The following is a 26,465-nucleotide window of genomic DNA, read 5'->3' as shown; positions in this document are numbered from 1 at the left end:
TTTTTTTAATATAGCATAAGCTCCAACTGGAAACAAAATGAAACTGCCAACGGATATTAAGGCCTAGGTGAAGGAAAGGAAGGCCAGAGAAGGCTGCGTCCATTATCACAGAGACACAAAAAGGCTTGTGAAAAGGCCCTCCATGTCTTCACTTGGTTTTCCTTCTATAATGATTTTATTCTGTTTGGTAGGAAACAGGATCAGAGGTATTCCCACTCCAATCCCAAGGAATGGGTTTATGTACAAAAAAGAGAAACTTGGTTCCCTCTAAAAGAGGGAAAAGAGTTACCAAAAGAACGAAAAACACAGGGGAAAAATGGGCAGGCTACTTCATCAAGCTTCTCTGCTTTTGGCTGGAATCCTAGCAACTCCGTGTTGCTGTTTCATACTAGTCAGAAATTTTGATTGGCTGTTTTGCTTCCTTTTTGTTAATTCAAATGGGAAAATGGGTGATGTAGTCTTTCAGAAAGTCAGTATTTTTGATGCATAAAATCTTTTGATTCTGAAGAATACAGGGAGGAGTAATAAGAATGGATTCTTGTGATGAAAACTGGGGGATTCTGTTATAGCAAACATTTATTGAGAGTCTGCCATGAACCTCACACTGTGCCACACATTCACAAACTTCCCAACTAACATTCACTCTGTAAGTAGGTGTCATCCTTTCTATAGGAAAGAAAATTACATCTGATAAGATGAATGGCTTGGCCAAAGTGGGGCATAATTAGCAAGTGGTCAATCTGAGACGCCAGCCCTTATCACCTGACTGTAAATTCAACACTTATTTTTTTCATGTCTTTTTTTTTTTAAGGCAAAGAAGCCAACCTGCTAATGCAAAATCTGAACAAGTTGCCAACACCTGAAGAAAAGTTCGATTTTTTATTCAAGAAGTATGCTGAATTGGTAAGATCTTTGATTAGCTTCTTTTCTCAGAAAGATTCAGGCTCCAGTTAGAGCTGAGAAAAGGAGACTTAGTTTTTCAGGCACCTCATTAAATAAAGACCATGGCTGGTACCTTTGAACAAGCCTGAGCTAGAATTCATAAAAGAAGAATTTCTTAAGGAAAAAAAAAAGGAAAGAAAAGTTGAGAAATAACAGCAAGAGGAAGAAAGAGGCTAGAATTGGAGTGTCCACCACCACCTCCAATATGTGTGTAATTTTGGGGCTAGGAGACTGAAGTATATGTGATTGAAAATTGTAGATATTTTAAAGTTCTTTTTAGTTTTGTAATAAAATAGAAATATACTCACTATAAAGATAAACAGGCCAGGTGCAGTGGCTCACACCTGTAATCCAACACTTTGGGAGGCCAAGGTGGGAGGATTACCCCAGGCCAGGAGTTCAAGACCAACCTCGATAACATAGTGAGCCCCCATCTCTACAGTTTTTTAAATTAGCTGGGCATGGTGATGAGCACCTGTAGTCCTAGCTTCTCAGGAGGCTGTGGCAGGAGGATTGCTTGAACTCAAGAGTTTGAGGTTGCAATGAGCTATGATTGTGCCATTGCACTCCAGCCTGGGTGACAGCAAGATCCTGTCTCTAAATATAAATACATACATAAATAAATATAGACAGATAGATAGATAACATATTTTCAAACTTTCACTCAGTTCTCCTACCTAGGATTTTTGAGAGCTACAAAGGGAAGACAGCAGGGGATTGAGTCATGCCATCCTTCAGTTCATGGCACATTCTAGTCTGGTCCATTTCTGTATTTATTATCTTTGAGCCTCATTCTTCTCCCTCTTGCCTACAATAGCAAAGCATTTCATGTGAATTGTTTTGTACCCTGTTCTAAGTGCTCCTAGGCAGCCGCCTTCTCAATAAATTGGGGCCCCTAGGAGCAAAGGAAGCTACCCTCAACCATCAGAGAATCCTCAAAGTGGACTGTCTCCTCACTAGTAACTCTAAAATTGGCTGGTGGGAGAAAAGGGGAGGACTTAGTGAGCCCAGTGCCTCTAGTTTCAAGGAAAAACAAACACCTGCCAATCTGAGAATGAATTGTAAAGACCAACATCTGAGGTCTGTGTGCTAACCCTGCAGACTATGAGACCCACAGTTCAGATGTGGCATCCTCTCTAATAAAGCTCGGCAGTAACCTTCTCCTTTATTTCTGCTTCTACAAAAATTCTTTTGAAGGAATTCCCATCAGAATCTCTATCTGTTCCATTTGGTTATCCAAATCAGGGAAGGAAAATAAACCATATCCCCCAATCCCAGCGACATGGGTTCCTCTCCCTGAAATGTATTGTGACCAGAATCACTGGGCTGATTCTCACATGTTAGCACCTCACTAGCTCCTTTTGATTGTGTTGGTGTCACGTTGAGAAAAAGGTAAAATAAATCTTACTGTAGACTGAAAGCTCATACTAATAGTAGTGAAGTTAGATGGACTAAACAATTGAACTTATTTTTAATAGAACTTATTGAGAATAATCTTTCTTAAAATGTATATATATATACATTTTAGATATATTGACATAGTTTGGGGAACTTTTTAAAAGTTAGTCAGTTGCCTGAGTTTTTAATCTTGGACTTGGCATTTATATATTGCGCATCAACACTGTTGGATACCAGAACATTATAGGAGTGGAAGAGCTGTTCTAGCAACTTTCAACATGTACTATATGGGGCATATGTAAGTTATTTATACACAAAGAAGTCTATTTTGTGCCCTTGTTGTTTAGAAGAATTGCATGAAATCATGCAATTAAAATTTAGTTGCAAATAAAAAGTAGTTTGGGGCAAAATACAAGTTCTTTCAGTTATTTCTTTTGAAGAAACAGTGACAGGAGAATGAAACTTAAGACTCCATATAGCAAAAAATTCCTCCAGACAGTAGGTTGAACTGCCCCCAACAGTAGATTTACCATTGCAGCTAAGGAAGCTTAAACCTCAGGACATCTCACTTACATGGACCCCTTTGAGGCCCGGGGCCTAATTCGCTTTAATTTTTTTTTTAAGAGGGCCTCCAAAACTGAATAAGCTTCAGGCCCACAAACTCTTCATCCCTGTAGATGGAGTACACTTCAGTGAGTGACTTGTTTTCTTTGTTTTTCACTCTGAATCTAGTCCTGTAATCTTTCTGTCCTTCTACCTGATGCATCCTGTTATACTGAATTATTATGCAATAGATCCAGAAAAATTCTGAAACTCTAAGTGACTGGCTGATTACTTAACTCTGCCAACAATATTTTTAGATTATTTTTTAGACATACAAACTACATTATGAATATATATAGTGGTGAATACACGAAATAAAAATACCTCTAATCCCTCATGTAAAATACAAACTTTGTTTTATGCGTATTCTTTTCCTATTCTGCTGTATATGCAGAGATGCTTTTAATTATAATTATAGTCATAAGGTACATATAAGTTGATGTCTGGTTTTGTACATGACAGGTATTTTTCCATATAATATATAGTCTTGATAAATATTTTTTGTAAAGGTTGTATCATATTCCGTTAAGTGGCTGTATCTACTGATTCAATAATTTGAAGATATTTAAATTCCTCTCACTATTTTGCTTTACCAAATATTTCTGCAATGAACATCATCACGTATCAGCTTTGTTTTTTCTCCTTCTTTTTTATGATTTTAAGAAAAATTTCCAGAAATAGGATTACCAAATTAAACAAGATGAGTGCTTTCTGGTTTTTAAACTTTATGGCCATATTGCTTCCCAAAAGAGCAGTAGAAACTCACAAAGCAAGTATCAGTGTATCAATTTTCTTGCAACTTGTATTGCACTGGCTATTAAGAATTTCAATACCATAAGTTAGGTGTCAAAAATAATATTTTCTCTCCAAATCTGGCCCCCACTCTCACATTTCCATGCGATTCTCACCTATCCATCCTTGCTCTTTTTAGTATTTTCTGAGTTGTTTTTCCTTTGCCCCTTCAATTTACCAACACATACCAAGGCCATTCATGTTTCATTTCCAGCGCCATGTTCTATACTTGAGGGGACTGGGCAGCATTCTAGACTAATACAGGAAGTGATGTATGGTGCTGCAGTCCCACGGCAGTACATTGGGGAAGCATCACTTTTCCAGACTTACCGATATTTTCTCCATGAGCCAGTGTTGTTCATCCTGGTCTCAGGGAACTCCCTGTACCTACTCATCCTCCTACCAAAGCAGTCACCCCCAATAAACAAGAGATTGTTTTTCCAGAGACCATATTCCATTCAAGCCTTACTTGCTATACTTTGGCATTTGTATCATCTCTTGTAATAAACTTTCAAACCCGAGAGGTCATCCTAGAAAAAATGAATAGGAGAAAATTGACCCAAAAAAACCTATTACATTTCCTTTTCAGAAAAGAAAAATTATGAGGAATTTCAATTTTTTACGTGGAGACTAAAGCCTATTTCCTTGCTCACTGATTTGGATATTAATATAGAAAACGACTGAAATATAAGTGTTCACATGGAATAAATCATCAAATTCAAAGCTGTGAATCAAACTGCCACTCTAGCTCACTCATCCTTGCGGAGTCTAAATCCTGTAATATTACCTGACATTGTATTCATTAATAAATAAAGATAAGCTCATTAATAAGTAAGGACACTTCATGACTAAATTAGGAAATGGCCTGGGAGAAATATTTTTTGCATTTAATTTCCTCATTTCTTATGTAGTTAAAACAACATCAGTAATAGGATTTTAATTTAGTACTTAGCAATAATTTTACTTTTTAACTTAGTAAAAAAGAGAAAGAAAACAAGAGAAATTACAGACAGACATTCTATATGCCTATTACAATTGTACAGAAGGACTATGCCTAAGTAAAATCGCAAAGCCTGCATTTGACTGAAGCTGTGCGGTAAGAACCCAGAGGGCAGGGAATGTGTATTTTCATTGTCTTCGATGCCAAGAATCACTTGAATATTGGCTGAATTACTTTGTTAATAATTTAAACTTTTTAAAATATAAAGGAAAGTTCTGGTGTATTATCTTGATTAATATTAGAAACAAAATAGACTGAGCACAGTGGCCCGTGCCTGTAATCCCAGCACTTTGGGAGGCCAAGGCAGGCGGATTGCTTGAACTCGGGAGCTCAACACCAGCCTGGACAATATGGCGAGAACCCATCTCTACAAAAAAAATTAGCTGGGCATGGTGGCACGCATCTGTTGTCCCAGCTACTCAGGAGGCTGAGGCAGGAGGATGACTGAAGCCAGGTGTTTGAGGCTTCAGTGAACTATCAGTGATTGTGCCACTGCACTCCAGCCTGGGTGACTGAGCAAGACTCTGTCTCTAAAAAAATTAAAATTAAAAATAAAAATAAAACATTAAATGGATAATGAGCAAGCACAAATCATTTCTCTTTCAACTTATGAAACACCTATAGGGCGTCTTCCTCCTGGCACTCAGATAAAGCCACACAGTGCAGAGTTCCCTAAACAAGGACAGTTTTGTCCACCAGGCAACAATAGGCATGTCTGTTGGGAGATATTTTGGGGTGTTGCAGTTGGGCAGTGCTACTGGCATATAGCAGGTAGGGGCCAGGGATAGTGTTGAACAACTTACAAGGCATAGGATAGCCCCAACAACAAAAAATTATCTGGCCCAATATGTTACTTGTGTTGGGGTTCAGAAACCCTGATATAGGTTTCATCTTCAGAAAGTAAAGTCTAAACCAGAATGGCAAGAATAATAACAATATATAAATTTCGTTTCTTTTTTTTTTTTTTTTTTTTTTTTTGAGATGGAGTATTGCTCTTGTCACCCAGGCTGGAGTGCAGTGGCACGATCTCAACTCACTGCAACCTCCGCCTCCCAGGCTCAAGCGATTCTCCTGCCTCAGCCTCCCGAGTAGCTGGGATTACAGGCGCCCGCCCCTAGGCCCAGCTAATCTTTGTGTTTTTAGTAGAGACGAGGTTTAACCGTGTTGGCCAGGCTGGTTTCGACCTCCTGACTTCAGGTGATCCGCCCATCTCAGCCTCCCAAAGTGCTGGGATTACAGGCATGAGCCACCATGCCCGATCTACAATATATAAATTTCAAGAAAGGACAATAGTCATTTAAAATCAAAATATATGTGCAAGAAATTTCATGCCTATCTTATAACTATGGTGCAAAATGAAAGGATCACATCTATGAGCAAGCTTAGCATGAGAAATAACAGATTATTTATTTTCCAAGGAGCATATCTATTTCAATCAATATTTTTAGTAATATGGGTCTTGTTTTTACAATGCTAATTTCCACTAGTAGCTAGAAATTGCACTTAAGTTTGAAGATAGAATATCATATATACATAGCCTTAGTTTTATCTGGCAAGGGTTTATAATGCTTATTTTAGGGTGGCAGGAGGGAGAGAGGAAAGAAATAAAATGTGAACTGAAGAAAGTGTGACAGGTGTTCATCTCACTCAGAAAGAATAACTGCTTTTTATTTGTTATTTATTATTATGATTTTTTGAGATGGAGTCTTGCTCTGTCACCCAGGCTGGAGTGCAGTGGCACAATCTCGACTTACTACAACCTCCATCTCCCTGGTTCAAGCAATTCTCCTGCCTCAGCCTCCCAAGTAGCTGGGATTACAGGTGTGCGCCGCCACGCCCGGCTAATTTTTGTATTTTTAGTAGAGATGGGGTTTCACCATGTTGGCCAGGATGATCTTGATCTCCTGACCTCATGATCTGCCTGCCTTGCATCCCAAAGTGCTGGGATTACAGGCATGAGCCACCACGCCTGGCCCCAATGGCTTTTTTAAAATGGGGAAACTGAGGCACGTGTCAGAACTCATGTGGCATCTGTATCCATTTGCATTAGGTTCTGTGAGGCACCAGAACACCTGAGGTCCAGAAGAACCAGGGCTTTTCCTTTCTGTTCATCAACAAAGTCGTTATTAGGACTAGTACTTACCTGACTTCATCACCATCTGGGCACTACAGGAACTAAGGCCAGTGGAGGAAATGGCTCGGGACAAACGGCTGCTGCTTGAATGTGGCCCCAGTGATGGTCAGTCTGAGATCGACACTCCTAGAGTCCACTGATCTCTCTCTGGAGGCTTCTGAGGTTTATCCCCATGCTCCCCACACCAGGTCTAGAACTCCATAATAATGTTGCCAGATGTAACAAATAAACATACATTACACTCAGTTAAGTTTACATTTCAGATAAACAACAAATAACTTTTTGGCAAAAATATGTCTCATGCAATATTTGGAATATATTAAAACGTATGCTAAAAATTATTTCTTGTTTATTTGAAATTTAAATTTAACGGGGTGTCCTGCATTTTACTGACAATCCTATCCTAGAACTTCAGCATCCAAGATGGAAAGTACAGTAGTAAGTTGATTTCATGTTCCAGGGCATTTGTGGCTGCTGGAGGAACACGAGAAGAGTTCACCTGGACTCAGCAGAAACCAGCAGAATGATCTATTTATTATAAGCACAGGGCGGGTGTGGGTGGGGAGCAGCAAGGCATGTTACAGATATTTGCTATTCATGCTGTTGAATCATGCAGTAGCTATTTCTGATGGTTTGGTGAAAACCCGTCAATACTTAGGTAGTGGAAGGATACTTTCTCTTCTCCTTTCCCACACACAAACAATCCACACTCAGAGCCCAAAATTATAAAGAAGAGGACTTCATCTTCTGTTTACCAGAAGGCTGCATTTCTCTTTCCTATTTTTAAAAATAGTGCTAGAAGCTTGTTTCAAGGAAGAATTACACGAACTAAATGCAACCCAGGCAGACAGACTGTTGATCACTGCCTCAATGCAAGGCATCGTCATGAACTCCGGCAGTTTACAGATTCCAAGGCATGCCTTTCGATTTTGTCTGGCTATTCAATATTGGTTAGATAGACTCAGGAAAAATATTTCTAGACCATCCAAACATAGATCAAAGTAAAAAGAGACTAGTAATAATGAAAAACCTATCAATGCTGTGCTCTGAAAACTATACCTTCAAGTACTACAAAGGTGACACTTATGAATTTCATTTACTTCCAGAGGAAGAGATAATAGCAAAGAATGTTTCCAAACAACCATAGAGTAATCTTTAGGTTTGCTTTTTTTCTATCGACTCCAAGGAGATCCCTGCCATTTTCTTTCATGTTTGTATCTCCATGTGTACAGCTGGATGAACATCGTACTGAGCAAAAGAAGTTAAAGCTCCTCCAAAAGAAACAGGTACAAATTCAAAAAGAAAAGGACCAGTTACAAGGTGAACACAGCAGAGCTATCCTCGCTCGAAGCAAATTGGAGAGTCTGTGCCGGGAGCTGCAGAGACACAACAAGACTCTCAAGGTATGTCCCAATGGCTCAGAATAACATACTTTCTTGAATGGGCACAGAGACAGGCCTCTGCTACTCGTGGAAAGAGTGTGAATTTTAGAATTAGAGAGGCTTGGGTTCAAATACTGCCTCTGCCCCTTGCTTGCTGGTATCCTTAAATAATTTTACCTCCTCGAGCTACTTTCTTCATCCATAAAATGGAGATTAGACCAGCTTCACTTTGTGGCTCGAAAAAAATTAGATGAAGTTGAATATGTAAGGTACCCACATAGTACCTGACACAGTGCAGGCCCTTAATAAAATGCATACCATTCCCCTTACTTTTTTATTATGTTGAGTTTGTTTCTAAGGTAGGCCTTAGTTCTTTTTAAAAAATACATTTGTAAAGATTCAGCATTTTTGGTATTATAATGAATTCTGCATGACATGAGATAAATGGACACACACCGAATTGACACAATGAAATGAGATTGAGAACCAAAATGTCAATAGTCATCTGAAAAAAAGGAAGCTATTGGAAAAAGCACTGAAGCTCTTCAGGCTTAATTATTCAATCTAAAAATAATAGACTGTTCACTTCATTGGGTCTGCACGGGTTTCATTAATTACAGCGTAAGCCCTAGCAGTGTGGTCAATTTGATTACACAGAGACACTAGCTCCATTCAATATAGCAAGATGCAGAGCTCTCCAAGATGACACTGTGTGCTTCCCCGATCCCCTTTCCAGCTGAAGATCCTAAAGCTTTTGACAAACAATAATTAATTAGACACCAAGGTTCCTGTGAGGTAGTTATTATTATAAGCATTTAAAAAGAGATACTTCAAAAAACAGAGTACATGAAAATCATTGCTGAATTTGTACAATTGAGTTAGGAAAAAAAAATAGAAGATAATCATGGTTCCTCATTTTCCAAATTGCTTTTTGATATCTGGGAAATGGAGAACCAGCGTGATGAAGTCGAAGTCTCAAATTGCAAGTTTTAGGAGATGGGCTACTGGCGTCTTGTCAACAATGGTACTGAAGACAGACACCCAGGCTGAATGGGGGCCTGAGGATGGAAGCATTGTCCTCAACTCAAGATTTGGATTCAAAGGATGCATAAATCTCTTGTGTGTCTACGTAAATCCACTGTGTAATGTTACACAGTAAGGAGATAAAAATTAAATCAGATAGGGCGGGATCATTTATCAACAAAGAAATATAAAGAGTAGAATGATACAGCATGGTCTTCTTGGGTAGTAGTGAAAGACAGAATGATCAGCTGGTCACAGCGAGTCACATCCGTAATCCTAGCATTTTGGAAGGCCAAGGTGGGAGGATCACTTGAGCTTGGGAATTTGAGAGCAGCCTGGGCAACATTTATGATAGTGAGACATTGTCTCTACCAAAAATCAAGAAAATCAGCTGAATGTGGCACATTCCTGCAGTGCCAGCTACTTGGGAGGCTGAAGCAGAAGGATCATTTGAGCCCAGAAGTTAGAGCCTGCAGTATGCTATGATTGTGCCACTACACTACAACCTGCGTGACAGAGCAATGCCCCAGAAAAAAAAAAAAAAAAAAAAAAGAGAGAGAGATCTTATTAATACCATCCAACTGGTTAGAGACCCTCCCCCACCAAAAAAAACAAAGACAGAATGATGGAAGTAGCAGGAGACCCTGTAAGTGTGCCCATATACCCTCAGTCATGGCTTCTCATTATGAACAACGACATTAAGTATCATTATTATGCCAGAAGTTATGCTAAGTGCTTTACATACATTATTTCATTTAATCTTCACGATAACCCAGTGAAGGTTAATATCTCCACTTTATTGAAGAAGAAACTGACACTCAGCAATCCCAATCAGTTGTCCAAGGTTAAGTATATTTTAAATGTCAAAATCAGAATTCAAATTCAAAATATTTTCAAATTTTCTAATTTTTTCTTTGACCCAGGGATTATTTAGAAGTGTTATTTAATTTTTATAGCCTATCATACATGCTCTATCTTGATAGCATATGTACTTCGAAAGAATGTTTTTCAGATGGTGGGTGTAGTGTTCCATAAGTAACAATTAGCTTTAAATCATTTTTGTTTTTTTTTTAAATTTTTTTATCTAACAGTTGCTAAGAAATGAGAGTTAAAAATCTCATATAATTGTGGAATTGTCCGCTTATTTTAATTAGGCCAATTTCTGCTTTATGTACTTTGAAGCATTAATATTAGGTGTATATACATTTATGATTATTATGTCCTATTGGTGATTTTACCGTTATGAAATGTCCCTTACTAATCTTTTTTGTTGTTGTTGTTGTTGGTGAGATGGAGTCTTGCTCTGTCGCCCAGGCTGGAATACAGTGGCGCAATCTCGGCTCACTGCAAGCTCCAACTCCCTGGTTCAAGCAATTCTCTGCATTATCCTCTCAAGTAGCTGGAATTACAGGCACCTGCCACCATGCCCAGCTAATTTTTGTATTTTTAGTAGAGATGGGGTTTCACCATCTTGGCCAGGCTGGCCTTGAACTCCTGACCTCGTGATCCGCTGACCTCAGCCTCCCAAAGTGTTGGGATTACAGGTGTGAGCCACCACGCCAGGCCAGTAATAATCTTTGTCTTGGTGTCTACATTATCTGATATCAATTTAGCCACTCTAGTTTTCTTACTCTTATTGTTTGCCTGGTGTATCTCTTTTCATCCATTCACTTTCAGCCTCGGTCTTTATATTTAAAGTGCATCCTTTCAAGATAGCATATAGCTGGATCTTACTTCTTTTCATTCCTACAGTATCTGCCTTTTAATTGCAGCACTAGTCCATTAACATATAATGTATGTATTGATGTGGTTTGATATATGTCTACCATTTTATTATTTGTTTATTATTTGTCACCTCTACTTTGTTTCTCTTGTTCTTTTCCTGCCTGCCTTTGGATTATTTGAATATTTTAAAATTACATTTTAATTTATCTCTTGTATTTTAAAATTATAACACTATGCATTATCTTTAGTAGTTACTCTGTGATTACAATATACATTCTTAATTTTTCATAGTCTTCCTGGCATTAATGTTGTATTACTTCACATAACACATAGAAACACTGCAACTAAATAGATTAATTTACTCCCTCAGCCTTTAAGCTATCATCATTATATGTATTATATTTACATACTTTTGTAAAGCCGAGGAGACATTGTTATAATTTTTACTTTAAACGATAATATGTATTTCTTCTTAAAGACAAAACTATCCCTTTTATCTACCCAGATGTTTATCATTCCTGATACTTTTTATTCATTCTGTAGCTTCACATTTCTGTCTGATGTCATGTCCCTCAGCCTGAAGTACTTCTTTTAGTATTTCTTACAGTAAAAATCTGGTAATCAATTCTCTTAGTTGTCTTTTATCTTTAAAACATCTTTATTTTTTTTAATTGAAGGCTAAATTCATTGGATATAGAATTCTGCATTGAGAGAACCTATTCATGGGTTTTTTTTCCTTTTAGCCTTATATAAATGTTCCACTATACTGGCTTTTGAAATTTTTCATGAAAATCAACAATCATTTAAATTATTGTTCCTCCACATGTGTTATGTCCTTTTTCTCTGCCCTTTTGAAGGCCTTTGTATTGATCTTTCACTTTCAGAACTTTTACTGCTTTATGGCCAGGAGTGGTTTTTTTCGTATGTATCCCTACTTGGTATTTGCTAAGCTTTTTTGTATCTGTAATTACATGTCTTTTACCAAATTTTAATTTTTTTCAGCCATTATTTCTTCGAATAGTTTTTCTGCTCCATTTTCTCTCCATCTTCTTTCCTTCTAAGATTCTAACTCTATGTGTATTAGACCTTTTGATATTGTCCTACAGGCCTTCGAGTCAATCTTCACATTCTTCACCAATACTTTTTCTCTTTTATTTTTAGATTACCTTATTTTGATTGGTCTATCTTCATATTCAGTGATTCTTTTCTTTCTTATTTTTGTTCTGCTCTAAATCCATCCAGTGATGTTTACATTTCAGATTTTGCAATTTTTAATTTCAGAATTTCCATTTGGTTCTTTTTTTATACATAATCTCTCACCTGAGATTTTCTACCTTTTCATTCATTGAGATAATATTTTCCTTTACATCACTGACCATAGTTATAATACCTGTTTTTAAATACTTGTCTGCTAATTCCACATTTGCAGCATTGTAGAACAGGCCTCCTCGACTTGTCTTTTCTTTTGAGAATAGATCACATTTTCTTGATTCTTCATATGTCAAGCCATTGTCTATTGGATCCTGGATGTTGTGACTATTATGTTGTGGAGAATCTGGATTCTACTATATGCTGAATACTTTCTATTTTTTTAAGCAGACAATTAATTTGGTTAGATTCAAACCATAAACTTTGTCTCTTGAGCAGCAGCTGAAATCTCAGTTCAGTTCTTTTTTACTTAGCTAGACGGCTTTGTACACATGTGGCTCAAGGCCGATCAGATTTGTGTGAAGTTTATTCACAGGATCTGGGCTCTATTTCTCTGACTCTCTCTTTTTTGGGGTGATCTCCCCCTCACTGTTGAGGGACTCTAGTTGTCCAGAACTCTGTATTCTTATTCTTCCAATATGGAAGATGGTATGTTTTATATGAGAATTTTGCCCACCTCATACTCCTGCCAACTGCAGATTTCTCTCAAGCTAAAAGCTGTAAAAAAATAGGAAACTCATGTACAAGTGCCAACTTCCCTCCAGAGTCTGTCTGATTTTGTTTACTCTCTGGTGTCATCATTGTTTCTTGCATTTCATCCAGAGTTTATAGTTGTTATTTGCAGAAGGGTCAACTTGATATGAGCTTCCTTGGCCATACTAGTGAAACAGCTTAAGTATACCTAAATCTAAAATCCATGTGCTGGGAGCTTGGGAAGATATAGAAAGACAATGTATAACTAGGTATTTCTACCATCACAAATTTTAGCTTTTACTTTTCATTATTAAAACCGCTCCTTCAATGAGTCAAACACACACACACATAGAACCTCACAATTTAGGATAACTTAAGAAAGGATTGATGAAAGTCTGAGACATGGGTTTGTTTCAACAAAATGATACATATATTTGAAGTGATAAATCTGAGCCTCAAACTATACTGAAAAAGAACTGCCTAGTAAGAGAGGGGTGAGTGTCTCAGGGAGCATAATTTTCCTAAAGAAATGAGAAGCATTTGTTATCAGAATATCACAGAATTTTAATGTGGATAGGACTGTAGAAATGATCTAGTCCAAGCTACTCATGTGTCTGTACATAAATTAATAATTCATTGATTCATTAAATAAACATTTACTGAATACCTATGGATTATGTGCCAGGCACAGCACCAGTTGTAAAATGCACAATGATGCTTGCGAGGTTTTTTCCTTTGTTATCTCAGACTTCATCCCTCAATTTTACTGACATTATTTTGACTTTGAATAATGTATTTGATAAAGAAAAGATAATTTTATCTCAGATGCTGTCCAAATGATTGAAAATCCTTTAACAATGGACTCAAATGTTTTAAGATATTGCTAGATTTCTTTTTGTCTCATTGAAAAACAACATAGGTCGGGTGCAGTGGCTCAACGCCCGTAATCCCAGCACTTTGGAAAGCCAAGGTGGGCAGATCATCTGAGGTCAGGAGTTTGAGACCAGCCTGACCAACATGGTGAAACCCCATCTCTACTAAAAATAAAAAAATTAGCTGGGCTTGGTGATGCATACCTGTAATCCCAGCTACTCAGGAGACTGAGGCAGGAGAATCACTTGAACTCGGGTGGTGGAGGTTGCAGTGAGCCAAGATTGTGCCACCGTACTCCAGCCTGGGTGACAGCGTGAGACTTCATCTCAAAAAAAAAAAAAAAAAAAGAAAAATATATACACACACACACACACACATATATATATATGTAAAAATGCAAGATGACATCTTTTGGGCCAGGATTGGGGGTTATGATTCTTTGTTTGACATTTATTTAGTGCCATCCTAACATCTGTACCTTCTTTCTATAACCAGTTCCCAATAAAAAAAACAAAACAAAACCAAAAAAACTTCAGACTTGCATGGGGTGGTTCATTTATTCATTCATGGAATATTTATAAATACAAATGGCATTCAAATCATGGTATGTAGTTCTGATTCCAAACTTGCTGACTTTTAAGCTAATCAGGACCAATGTGGAAACAATCACAATCATACATATATTTAATTGCTGTTAACTGGTAGCCATAATTATTTTTAGCGAAATACATATAGTAAGTGTTAGTATACAAAGTTTAGGGAAATAATATCTCAGATAGTTTATTTCTTCAGTTTAGGAAGTACAGATATCTTCAATACCCCTGAGAAGTTGTTGCTTAATAAAGGTTTATAACATGAATAAATTATGATTTTGATATCAGGAGTCACATTAGAGTTAGGAATTGTGTTATTGTAGAGGAAAGAAGAAACCTAATGATAAAATATTTTCAGAGCATATATTTTCAGCATCAGTTTTTATTTTGATCACATTATTTTGTTATGATAAAGATCTGTACAATTACTTCTGTTAAAAATTATTATTTCTTTTAAAAAATCCTGTTACATAATTTGAACTTGGTAGGCAATCAAATGCAGTATAATTTTACTTGCCAACAACGAAGCAAGCTTTCATATTAACAATCAGAACTGAAAAGAATCCTAAAATGTCTGTATCATTTGTCAGCCACGTAAATGTCTCTATCTTTGGTAGGATGTAGCAAGATTAAACCCTTTTATTCGAAAAGAATAACAATCACAAAGCACTTCTCAATATAGATATGGAGGAAATTGGAGCTCATTGTCAGTGGCTAGCAATGAATGGAGAGTTTTGATTTAGGAGAAAAGAGAACAGAAATGATATAAAAGTTAATTTGCAATTCTTCAATGTTAACAAAGCGGAAGAAGGAAAATTAGATGTTTCACTTTAGAGTTAAAGAAGATTTGAAACTTAATATTGCTTTCAGATTCAAAATTTACATTGAACATTTTAATTACCCTATGTGACACATTTAATGATTGTTCTTTCAAAAACAAAATAATATCCAGCATATTTGGAAAGATTCCCTTTTATATTCTTGAATGGCTGTAATTGAGCTATGCTATCTTAGTTTCCTTTTTTAAAGCTCTTTGATGAAAGTTTTTTCTCACAAAGAGAAAATTTTTATTGTGATCACTTATATTTACAAAACTTGGTAATACAATTATGTGGTTAATATGCCATGGTTTTTATAGGGAAATATAAGATCTATTGTTCTCCCTTTACCAAACCAGAGAAACACATGATCTGTCTCATCAATCAGTAAACTCAAGGGGCCTTTTTTTCAGGCCACAGCCAAGAGATCAAAATTGTGTGACTGTGTGTTTGTTAGAAATCGCTGCAGTTCATTCACTCAGCAAGAGACCCGTCATCTTTAAAACAAGTCTATTCATCACTGACTACAAATTCAAGGCCTTCACAGCACCTGTTCTGAGTAACTATGTACTCACAGCTGAAACCTTTACTCATACATTTATTTTGGGGCTGAGCAGCTTTAGCTCTAGGGAACTGAAAAAAAAACATCCCACCTACTCTGCACACTCATCTCCTCTGGGTGACCTAATCCTGAGTTCTATAAACCCGGGGTGCATTTAAACAAAATGTTTTGCTTTTTATTCGCAGGAAGAGGCGCTTCAGCGGGCACGTGAGGAAGAAGAGAAAAGGAAGGAAATCACAAGCCATTTCCAGAGTACCCTCACGGACATCCAGGGCCAGATTGAGCAGCAGAGCGAGCGAAATATGAAGCTCTGTCAGGAGAACACAGAGCTTGCAGAAAAGCTGAAAAGCATCATTGATCAGTATGAGCTCAGAGAGGAGGTGAGAACCACATCAAACAACTTAGAACAGGACATAGATCCGGATCTGGGTGGTCAAGGTGGGAACTTGGTTAATAAGACAGTTACAGCCAGCCCTCTCAACAGATTCATATTTAGGATTGGATTTCCTTGACTAGCCAAAATGAAGACAGATGGTCTTACAAAATACCTGACTGAAAGTCATATGGGATTTCTTCAAAACTGGCATCATTGCAAAGTAAAGGCAATAAATAGAAAGTGATAGGCTGTGGGCACAGTTTTCCTTGAAAATAATATTTCTCAGCCTTTTAAAAATCCTCTCTGTATAGCCAGAAATAACTCACGCACTCCTTAAGAATTGCCATGTCATCTAAATTAAGAGCCTGTATTCTGGCCGGGCGTGGTGGCTCATGCCTAGTAATCCCAACACTTTGGGAGGCCGAGGCAGGCGGATCAAGAGGTCAGGAGTTGACCAGCCTGGCCAACATAGTGAAACCCTGTCTCTACTGAAAATACAAAAAAATTAGCTGGGCATGGTGGTGGGTACCTGTAATCCCAGCTACTCAAGAGGCTGAGGCAGGAGAATCGCTTGAACCTGGGAGGCGGAGGTTGCAGTGAGCTGAGATCACGCCACTGCACTTCAGCCCAGGAGACAGTGTGAGATTCCATCTCAAAAAAAAAAAAAAAAAAGGAGTCTGTACCCTACTAGGCCAATAATAGTTTTAATAATGTAATCATTGTGATAATAATGATGTCATTTATTCAGTGCTTAGTTTGTATCAGGCAATGTGCTAAGTGCTGAACTTTACATACCATATGGCATTTAATTGTCTCAACAATCTTATGCACTAGTTAATAATATATTATAGATGGGAAGCAGAAGCTAAGAGATTAAACCACTTACCCACAGTCACAAGAGCCAAAAGCCTTTTACTTTGAATAGGTTATATTAGGGGGATGATCAACGTCTTTTGTTATCACCAAATTATATTTTAATATTTAATATGTTTTTAAGATTCCAGATACCCTCTCAGGATTTTGATACATCATATTCCTTTCCCTATCCCACCCAAATTTTAAATCTCTGCTTTAAAATGTAACATAACATAGTCAAAGCGGCTCCGTTGGCAACATGCTAAGATTTTATCAAGCACAAAACTGAGCCAACAGCATATGGTCGCAGTGGTTAGGTAAATCAAGAAACTCCTCACAGTAAGCCAAAATGCCATGCTACCATTTTATCTTGTCACGAGGATCAATCCTGCTCCAGAGTGGAGGTTCAGACTAAAGAAGAAAGGAAGGAGTGAAAGCAAAATATCCATACTCTTCAGAGAGATCTCAGATGGGAATGGGCTGCTATACTAGTTGTATATTCCTGGGACTGGTTCTAAGTAAAGCCCAAGGGTAGAATTCCATGTCCTGTTTCTGATGGGACCTCCTAGTGATCAGGAAGTTATCCATACTGAGGTAGAGTTGTAAGTTTCTCTTCACCAAACTAGTCCAGAGGTCAAAAGGTGTGGTGAGCTCTGCATATTTGCAAATCAATTTCTCTATGACCCTTGGCCTTGTCATCCCCACCAGAGCAACAGAGTAGAATTCAGGGGGGCTCAGGCCTCACTCCCAGACCTCAGACCACATGCTGGCACCCCAAGACTTTCTCACAACGCCAGAGGCAAGAATGCGGAGAATTCATCATGATAAATTGCACTAATGTTGTGATTAAAAGTGGTTTTATAGTCACAGAAAGAGCCAAAATACCAAATAATACAACTGCAGCCCCTGTTATTGTATACTGATAGATGATTGTCTGCGCTGTCTAACATAATAAATAGCATCATATCTAATAGTTACCAAATGTAGAAAAATATTGTATGGATCTTTTGGTGTCGACACTGCTGAACTCTGGTGCCTCTACCTTTTGTAGCTACCTTTGTGTGTGTGGTGCAAAGTTGGGGGTGGGCATGGTTCACCAATTTACAGCTTTAGTATAAAGCTGTAAGTGATGCCAATGCATTTATCCCTCTCTTCTTTTACATCTTAAAACCTGGAGAATGTATATTAATGTGAATTATTTTATTTTGCATTTTTAAGCACCAATAATAAACCAAACTTTCTATGTATACTTTATTTTTCTTAGCATCTGGACAAAATATTTAAACACAGAGAACTGCAGCAGAAGCTGGTGGATGCAAAGCTTGAGCAGGCCCAAGAAATGATGAAGGAAGCAGAGGAGCGACACAAACGAGAAAAGGAATATGTACTTATCATTTTAGTCATTCTGCATATCTGCTCCAACTCAGTGTCAGAGACACTCTGAGCAAGTTGTTTTGTATTTATTTATTTATTTGAGACAGAGTCTCTGTCGTTCAGGCTAGAATGCAGTGGTGCGATCTCGGCCCACTGCAACCTCTGCCTCCCAGGTTCCGGCGATTCTCCTGCCTCAGCCTCCCAAGTAGCTGGGATTACAGGCGCCCACTACCATGCCTGGCTACTTTTTCTGTATTTTTAGTAGAGACATGGTTTCACCCTGTTGGCCAGGCTGGTCTCGAACTCCTGACCTCAGGTGATCCACCCCCATCGGCCTCCCAAAGTGCTGGGATTACAGGCGTGAGCCACCGCGCCTGGCTGCAAGTTGTTTTTATAATGGTCAAAGAGCACTAGACTGATGGAGAAAGAGCCCCAACTTCTATGGAGCACTAAATTAGCCAGCCCAGTCTGAGGCACTGTATCTACACTACTTTCTACATAAAATCGTCATTCATCCATTCCACACATATTTTTCAAGTGCCTGTTATCTGCTAAGCACTGTGTTAGGTGCTGGGACATAGCCGTGAACAAGACAGAGAAGGGCCATCTCCCACTATGGAGATCAGAGTCTAACTGGAAAAAGACAGGCAATAGACGAGCAAACAAGGAAGGGTCATTACAGATAATAATCACTGCTACTAAGGAAATAAAGAGAAACTGAGAAGGGGCCAAAGAAGGGGACGTACTTTAGATTGAGTGACCAGGAAGGCCTCCTGGAGGGAAGAATGCTTGATTGAGCTAAGCCCTGCCCGATGAGGAGCTGCCACTTGGAGCATCGTCTCCAGCATCTGCAGCAGCAACAAACGCCCTAATGCTGGAGCCAGTTTGGTGTGCTCCAGAAACAGGAAAAGGTCAGGGAAGCAAGAGCATGGGGGAAAAGTTCAAAATGAAGCTGGAGAGGTAAGCAGGGGCCAAACTGGGTAGCTTTGTAGGGTTTAAAAAGTCATTTGGATTTCATTCTAAATACAATGGGAAAGTACTGGGTACTTCTGCAAAGGAAGTGATGGCATGATCTACTCTGCATCTGCTAAGATTAATTTGGCTCCTGGATGGAAAATAGACTGCAGAGGGACAAAAGAGCAAGAAGACAATTAGGGGACTACTATAGCAATCAGATGAAATGTGACAATGACCTGGTTTAGGGATATGGCAGCAGAGAAGAGGGTTGGAGATGGATGAAAGTTGTTTTCAATGTGAAATCAACAGGCAGTGCTGCAGACCTGAAGTTGGTGACAAAGAGAAAAGGAGAGAGTCAAGGATGACTCCTAAGTTTTGGCCTGAGGAAACTGAGTGGCAGTGTTTATTGATATCTCATTAACTCCAAGCACCCCCTAAAAAACTGTAGGGCCATTCTACAGATGAGAGAATTGAGGCTCCAAGAAGATACGCAACTTGTAAAGGTCACATGCTGCTGACTGAGCAAGATGTGTTTTGATCTTCTGTGCGTCTGTTCCCAAAGCCCACACTCTCTGTGATGATGCATCACACTCAGATGTGTGTTTCAGAGGTATGAGTTGAGGCATGTATCTGTTGCTGGGGTGAGAGAGAGGTAAAACATAGTCCATGGACCAATTATTCAAATTTGGCCATTTCACATTTTGATCTTGAGCTTTTCATTTACCCAAAATCAGACCAGAATCAATTCAATTGGTTAGAATAGTAATTTTAAAATAACTTTTCAAACATGGCAACAAAAAGACAAATTTTGGGCAATATAATCTGGTGGACATTGGATAATTTCAAATCAGAAGTCCATGTTCTCTTAAGAAAAAGATTAATTTATGAAATCCATCTACAACCTAGCTCTGAAAGCAAGAAATAAAACATTCAATTATTATTCACAATCCAAGAGAATAGAAATTCCACCATTGGTGTAATTACCCTCTTGGGTAAAATATGCTTCCCACAGGATATCAGTACTTTGTTATATAACACATGAGACACGACCGAGAAAGAACTAGACAAAGATGCACATGAGAGACATTGGAGAGCAGGTTTGAGACGATCCAGCCTTAGCAAGAAACTAGCACCCCGCTCTGGTTCAGCAAAACAGATTTGAGTCAAAGAGAGGGAGCTCCCCTCAGTTCTTCGAAGCTAGCCGCCTACCTGGGTTGCAGCTCGGGCACCTCCCTGTGGAAGTGATGAGGTATCAGGTCATCCAGGCAGAATAGGCAGCCACCAGCCTCCCTCGAGGTCAGGGGTCACCAGTCACAACAAGGCTGCATAGCCAGCTCACAATAAGCAGGCACAGTGCCAACACTCCCCTTAGATGGCCAGAGGGGACACTGTAGGGCTTCTATTCCACAGCTGCCCTAGTCCTCTCATAGGACCAGTCAGTTGCACTTCTATTAAGAATCAATCTTCACTGCACACTGGGAAGCATAGAGGAACAAATACAACCCATTTTACAAATGGAGAGGTTGGGCCGTAGGAAAAAGACAAACTTAGATGAGGAAAAAGATGCTTTCCAGTTTTTAAAAATAATGATTGTATTGTTGGTTTTTTTGGTTCCGATTACATAAGCAATGCCTAGACCTCGTGGACATTTTTTTACAATAAGGATAAACTAAAAGTAGGAAATTTCAATCAGCCTATCTTCAAATATAAGAGAAACTTCTTAATTGATGGCCTCCAGACAGACTAGCCAAATTGATCTCTGATGTTCACTATTGTCTTTGTGAAACACACTAACTGATGCCCACAGCATGCTGACTCGCAGGTCTACCAAGCCACTCTCTGGAAGGGCTACAAATATTTGCCCCAGTTTAGTAAAGTGGAGCTTACCAAGAATCAGCTCTTTGCACAAACCTTTTCTTTCCAATTGCACTTGCTTTTGTGTAAATCAACAGGATGTTACATAAACTGATGAAATATAAGTATGAAAACAAAAAACTGTTTGTGCAAATTATGCTTAGTGCTTTGAAAGACTAAATGCAAACAAGTGGCAAAAAACTGTCAAACTAGATATGAGTAGCTATAAAAGACTGGGGGGAAGTGGAAAACTCTAGAGAATTATCCAGTCAAGCTGCTTCACAAGTATTTTTAGGTTGTAGCACTATTGCTAAACACACACACACGCCTAACAACCTAGAAATCTTATATGGCACACTATGTATGTGATTTTTTAAATAATAATAAAAACAAAATAAAAAACCCTCTGAACTCTAATCAGAAGATCCATACCCAAAACAAAGACCACAGCCCCTCCTCAAAATTGAGAAATAGACATTCATCTTAAGTTAAAAATTACAAGCTTATATATGAGTGTGTCATTGTATGCCCAAATCACCTTTTCAGTTTAACCCATCAGCTCTCAGGGGCCAGGATTCAGACCAGTAAGTCAAACTTCTAACCTGTATTTCTCAAAATGTAATCCACAGACCACTGATATCCAGACCATTTTGGGTATTTTCTTTAAGCACAGATTTCAGTCACACCCTGTACTTCCTAAATCATATTATCTGAGAGGCATCTGCATTTTAATATGTTCCATAAGAGATTCTGATGCATGTTAGAAGCTCTGTGTCAGGAATCAGGGACAAAGACCAAGGACATACATATTTCTTATTGTATCACATGTGCTATGGTGGAGAACAGTGGTCTAGGAGAATGATTCCGGGTTTACTATCAAGAAACAGTTGTTGGCCAGGCACGGTGGCTCATACCTGTGATCCCAGCACTTTGGGAGGCCAAGGCAGGCAGATCACGAGGTCAGGAGTTGGAGACCAGCCTGGCCAACATGGCAAAACCCCTTCTCTACTAAAACTATAAAAATTAGCTGGGCGTGGTGGCAGGTGTCTGTAATTCCAGCTACTGAGAAGAATGAGGCAGGAGAATCGCTTGAACCCAGGAGGTGGAGGGTGCAGGGAGCTGAGATCACACCACTGCATTCCAGCCTGGGCGACAAAAGAGAAACTCCATCTCAAAAAAAAAAAGAGAAAAAGAAAAAGAAAGAAAAGAAACAGTTGCTGACAAAAGTGCACCAAGTGAGGAAGTTCTGGAGAGGTTCAAGCAGAGGCTGAATGATTGTTGGCCATGATTGCTAGAGAGGGTTCCAGAATGTGGTGGGAAGTTGAATTTTTTGTGATTCATACTTAAGCTGGAGGCTTTTTTTTTTCATTAAAACCGCTAGTTTATAGTTGAGAATCCAACGTTTTTAGGCCAATTATTTTCTTAGCTTTCTTTTTCTTTTTCTTCCTTTATTTTTTTAGAAGTACAGTCTCACTCTGTTGCCCAGGCTAGAGTGCAGCAGCCCCATCGTAACTCATTGCAACCTGGGATTCCTGGGCTCCAGTGATCCTCCTGCCTCAGCCTCTTGAGTTGCTGGGACTGCAGGCATGCATCATCACCCCTGACTAATTTTTTTTTTTTTTTTTTAGTGACAGGGTCTCCCTATGTAGCCCAGGCTGGTCTCAAACTCCTGGCCTCCAGCAATCCTCCCAGCTCAGCCTCCCAAAGTGCTGGGATAACAGGCATGAGCCACCATGCTGGGCCTGGTTTTTTTTAAGCTTTCTTAGATTCTTTTCAGAGTTCCAAAAAATTACTTAAGGAGGTTAATGAGCAGGTTATTAAGTTTTATAGACAAATTACAGCCAAATAGTAATCTAAAAGGTCAATCTGACCATCTTTCCACACACTTTCTCTTCTCATAGTTGCTGAACCAGGCGGCAGAGTGGAAGCTTCAGGCGAAAGTGCTGAAGGAGCAGGAGACAGTCCTACAGGCTCAGGTGAGGCCAAGGGGACAAGGCATGGGGGCGCTGTCCTCGCGGTCCCCAGATAAAAAGGCTGGGGCCAAAGGTGGGCAGCAGAGGTCCTCCTATGTGGCAGGGGATGGGGGGGAGTTGGAAATGAAGAACAACTTCACATTTATTCGTATTTTTAAGTAAAAATAAAAGCACAATATTATATCTATGAAAAAGAAATGTTCTGCACCAGCAACATCCAGTCAAAGGTTTGTTGACAGACAATGGATGACAGTACAATGGTCAACAGTGTCAGCCAGTGTCCAGGTTCCCATCTAGCGCTTCTTATTTCTGCTGTGTTTTCTCTCTCATTGCCCTGTTAAGGTAAGAAGAAAATGTAAACTGCTTAGATGCACCATCTATGACTGGCGATTCTTAAAATGTCCTCATGTTTTGATATTATTTATCATAAAAAGAAAATTAGGCCCAGGCGCGGTGGCTCGCGTGTAATCCCAGCACTTTGGGAGGCCGAGGTGAGCAGATCACCTGAGGTCAGGAGTTCAAGACCAGCCTGGCCAACATGGTGAAACCCTGTCTCTATTAAAAAGATACAAACCTTAGTCGGGTGTGGTAGCATGTGCCTGTAATCCCAGCTACCCAGTAGGCTGAGGCAGGAGTATCACTGGAACTCAGGAGCCAGAGGCTGCAGTGAGCCGAGATCACGCCACTGCACTCCAGCCTGGGTGACAGAGCAAGACTCCATCTCAATTAGAAAAAGAAAAAGAAAATAAATGAGAAAAATAGTCACCACTCAAGTTTCTGTGCCATCAGAGGTTGGCCTTGTCAGTGGTGAATGGATAGAAGTGGCAGGCAAGTCAGGAACCATTTTGATTTGGCTGCGTGGCAACTTTTATGTGCTTCTGTTAGTCTCTGGGGGGTCCTATTTCAGATTCTAAAAAGAAAAGGGGACCATTCTGGACATTTATGCCCCAGGTGACTCTGGAAGAAAGCCAGACCTACCCATCTTCCCCCTACCTTGGGGCTCTGCCCATCCTAAACAATGGTCCCTGTGGGTTCCAGGAGTACCGTCCTGCCACGGGCCACAGAAGGACTTCCGCTGCCCCGGGAAACACCCAAGTGCTAAAGGAACTGTGAGGTCACAGGGAGAAATTCACTGAAGGCAAGGAAATCAGAAGCCTTCCAAGCTGGGCATCACTAATTTAAGATTTGTAAATGTTTATGTGCTGACAGCTGAGTACTTGTTCATTGTAAACACACACACACACACACACACACACACACACACACACAAATCGTGTTCATTGTAAAAGAAAAAAGCAAGTAAGAAATTTTAAATCACAGATTATACCACTACATAGACAAAATACAGGGAACATTTTCATATCTGGCCTTCTTAAAGCATATATCTGCAATGTGGATATAGCAAAGCAATAATAAATTATTTTCTCCAGTATGAACTATTCTCTGATAATAAAGAAGAATTGTTTTAATACAGTAGGTGCATAGAGGTTAGAACCATAATGTGTCTGAATCAAAGGGCCCGGAGTTACAAACTCAAGATCATCCTTAAGGCAGTCACAGAACTCATCGCATCATGGTGTAGGGTGGGTGGCTGACTGCTGGCTGTCTAGCAGAAGGAAAGGGGGTGTGACCTCAAGGAATCAAGCCAAGGCCTCGAATTCTATCTGTGCCTCATTCACCACACAGAGCCTTGAGGGGAACAATAAATAATACTTGAAGCTGTGCACTGTTCACATCATCTGCTACATGCAATCTCTACTCCTCCATGCAAAATGAAGACAATCAACTAGAGCAGAGTAGATTATATTGTTAAACTGCGGGCAACAGAGTGATTCACTCAGCTGGCATCAGAATCAAGGCCTTTAATGACCTGTACAATACAAATACAAAGGTTTTGATCTAATTTCCCACCTATACCCCCTCAAACTTAAAAAACCATCAACCAGGGGTTCTAGATTTGCTGTTGTTCCTCATTCATCCCCGAGTCCAGGCACCAGGTCCGAGTGCTAGCTCTTTGAGAAGCTGTGTGACCCTGTGCAACTCACCTAAACCACTAAGGAACTGAATTTCCTTGTCTGCAAAATGAAAGTGCTATAATGAATCAATGACCCCAGTCTGGAGTCCTGCAACCCCTGAGAGGCCTATGACTTTTCAGCGTTTCTCGAACATCAGCACATAAGGTAGCAGCTCCTATCTAAAATGTAGTTGTTTCCGATATTACTTCACTTCTTGCTCAGCAACTGTGGATGGAAATTATGCCTATGTTTAAGTTTTTTAAAAGGAACATCAGTTAATGCATATATAATATATGTAGTTGGTTTTCAAGTCATGCATGCAAAGCATTTTGCTCAGTGTCTGGCCCAAAATAAGCATAATTAATTCAACCAATATTTACTGAGCATCTACTAAGTGCTAGGCATGGTTCTAGGTTTGGCGATATAATCATCAATAAGAGAGAGAAAAATCTCTGCTTGACTATTAATTAGTGTATGAACTAGTAGTATTATTTCATAGGTAAGGATTCGTATAAGGAAATATGAGACAACAGGAGACTTTTTTTTGAGACGGAGTCTCTCTCTGTGGCCCAGGCTGGAGTGCAGTGGTGTGATGTCAGCTCACTGCAAGCTCCGCCTCCTGGGTTCACGCCATTCTCCTACCTCAGCCTCCTGAGTAGCTGGGACTACAGGTGCCCGCCTCCACGTCCTGCTAATTTTTTGTGTTTTTAGTAGAGATGGGGTTTCACCGTGTTAGCCAGGATGATCTTGATCTCCTGACCTCGTTATCCACCCGCCTCAGCCTCCCAAAGTGCTGGGATTACAGGCGTGAGCCACCGCGCCCGGCCCAACAGGAGTCTTAAGTTGCAAAAAAGTTGAAGAAACACTGGAAAAGATGATCTCAAGATGCTATTCTGCTGTAGTTCATGACCATAGAGAACTTCCAGACCTGAAGAAGTGTGGCCCTAAGCTAAGTTGACCCCGCCTTCTTCTCCATTGCACGCAGTGTTCCACAGTGCAGGCAGGCAGCCTCACTAATTGCAAGAACCCTCCTTTGTCTTTCTTTTTTGTCTCCAAGTTACCTTTGAAATTCCAGTAATTACTTAAGCCTCAAGAAGAAAATAGAGGTCCTGAATCCCTACATGTAATCATGTTTAAACAAACTCCTCATTAAAAAGTATCAACATTATATTTTTAAAACTTTTAAACTTTGAAAACAAACTCTATCACAGATTCTTCTGCGTAACACTCCAACACTTCCTTTGGTTTTACGCTGTCTTTAAAGGGGTGGGAGTAGCAGGAGGCCAAGGCGAAGGCCCCATTTCTAAGGTCTGG

General features: G+C 39.4%; 1 protein-coding gene across 1 annotated transcript in view; it reads left to right on the top strand.

Moving 5' to 3' along the window:
* TXLNB (taxilin beta) overlaps positions 1 to 26,465 on the top strand; it is a 52,069-nt gene that overhangs the window by 13,632 nt on the left and 11,972 nt on the right. Inside the window, exons 3-7 of the mRNA XM_025383769.1 lie at positions 812 to 903; positions 8,102 to 8,272; positions 15,933 to 16,127; positions 18,243 to 18,362; positions 23,065 to 23,139. Of these exons, the coding sequence (XP_025239554.1) occupies positions 812 to 903; positions 8,102 to 8,272; positions 15,933 to 16,127; positions 18,243 to 18,362; positions 23,065 to 23,139 (653 nt within the window). The remainder of the gene's footprint in view (positions 1 to 811; positions 904 to 8,101; positions 8,273 to 15,932; positions 16,128 to 18,242; positions 18,363 to 23,064; positions 23,140 to 26,465) is intronic.

Source organism: Theropithecus gelada, chromosome 4 (assembly GCF_003255815.1).
Source record: "Theropithecus gelada isolate Dixy chromosome 4, Tgel_1.0, whole genome shotgun sequence".
Lineage (NCBI taxonomy): Eukaryota > Metazoa > Chordata > Mammalia > Primates > Cercopithecidae > Theropithecus > Theropithecus gelada.
Note: the sequence above shows the minus strand (reverse complement) of the source record. Positions and strands in the feature narration are given on the sequence as shown.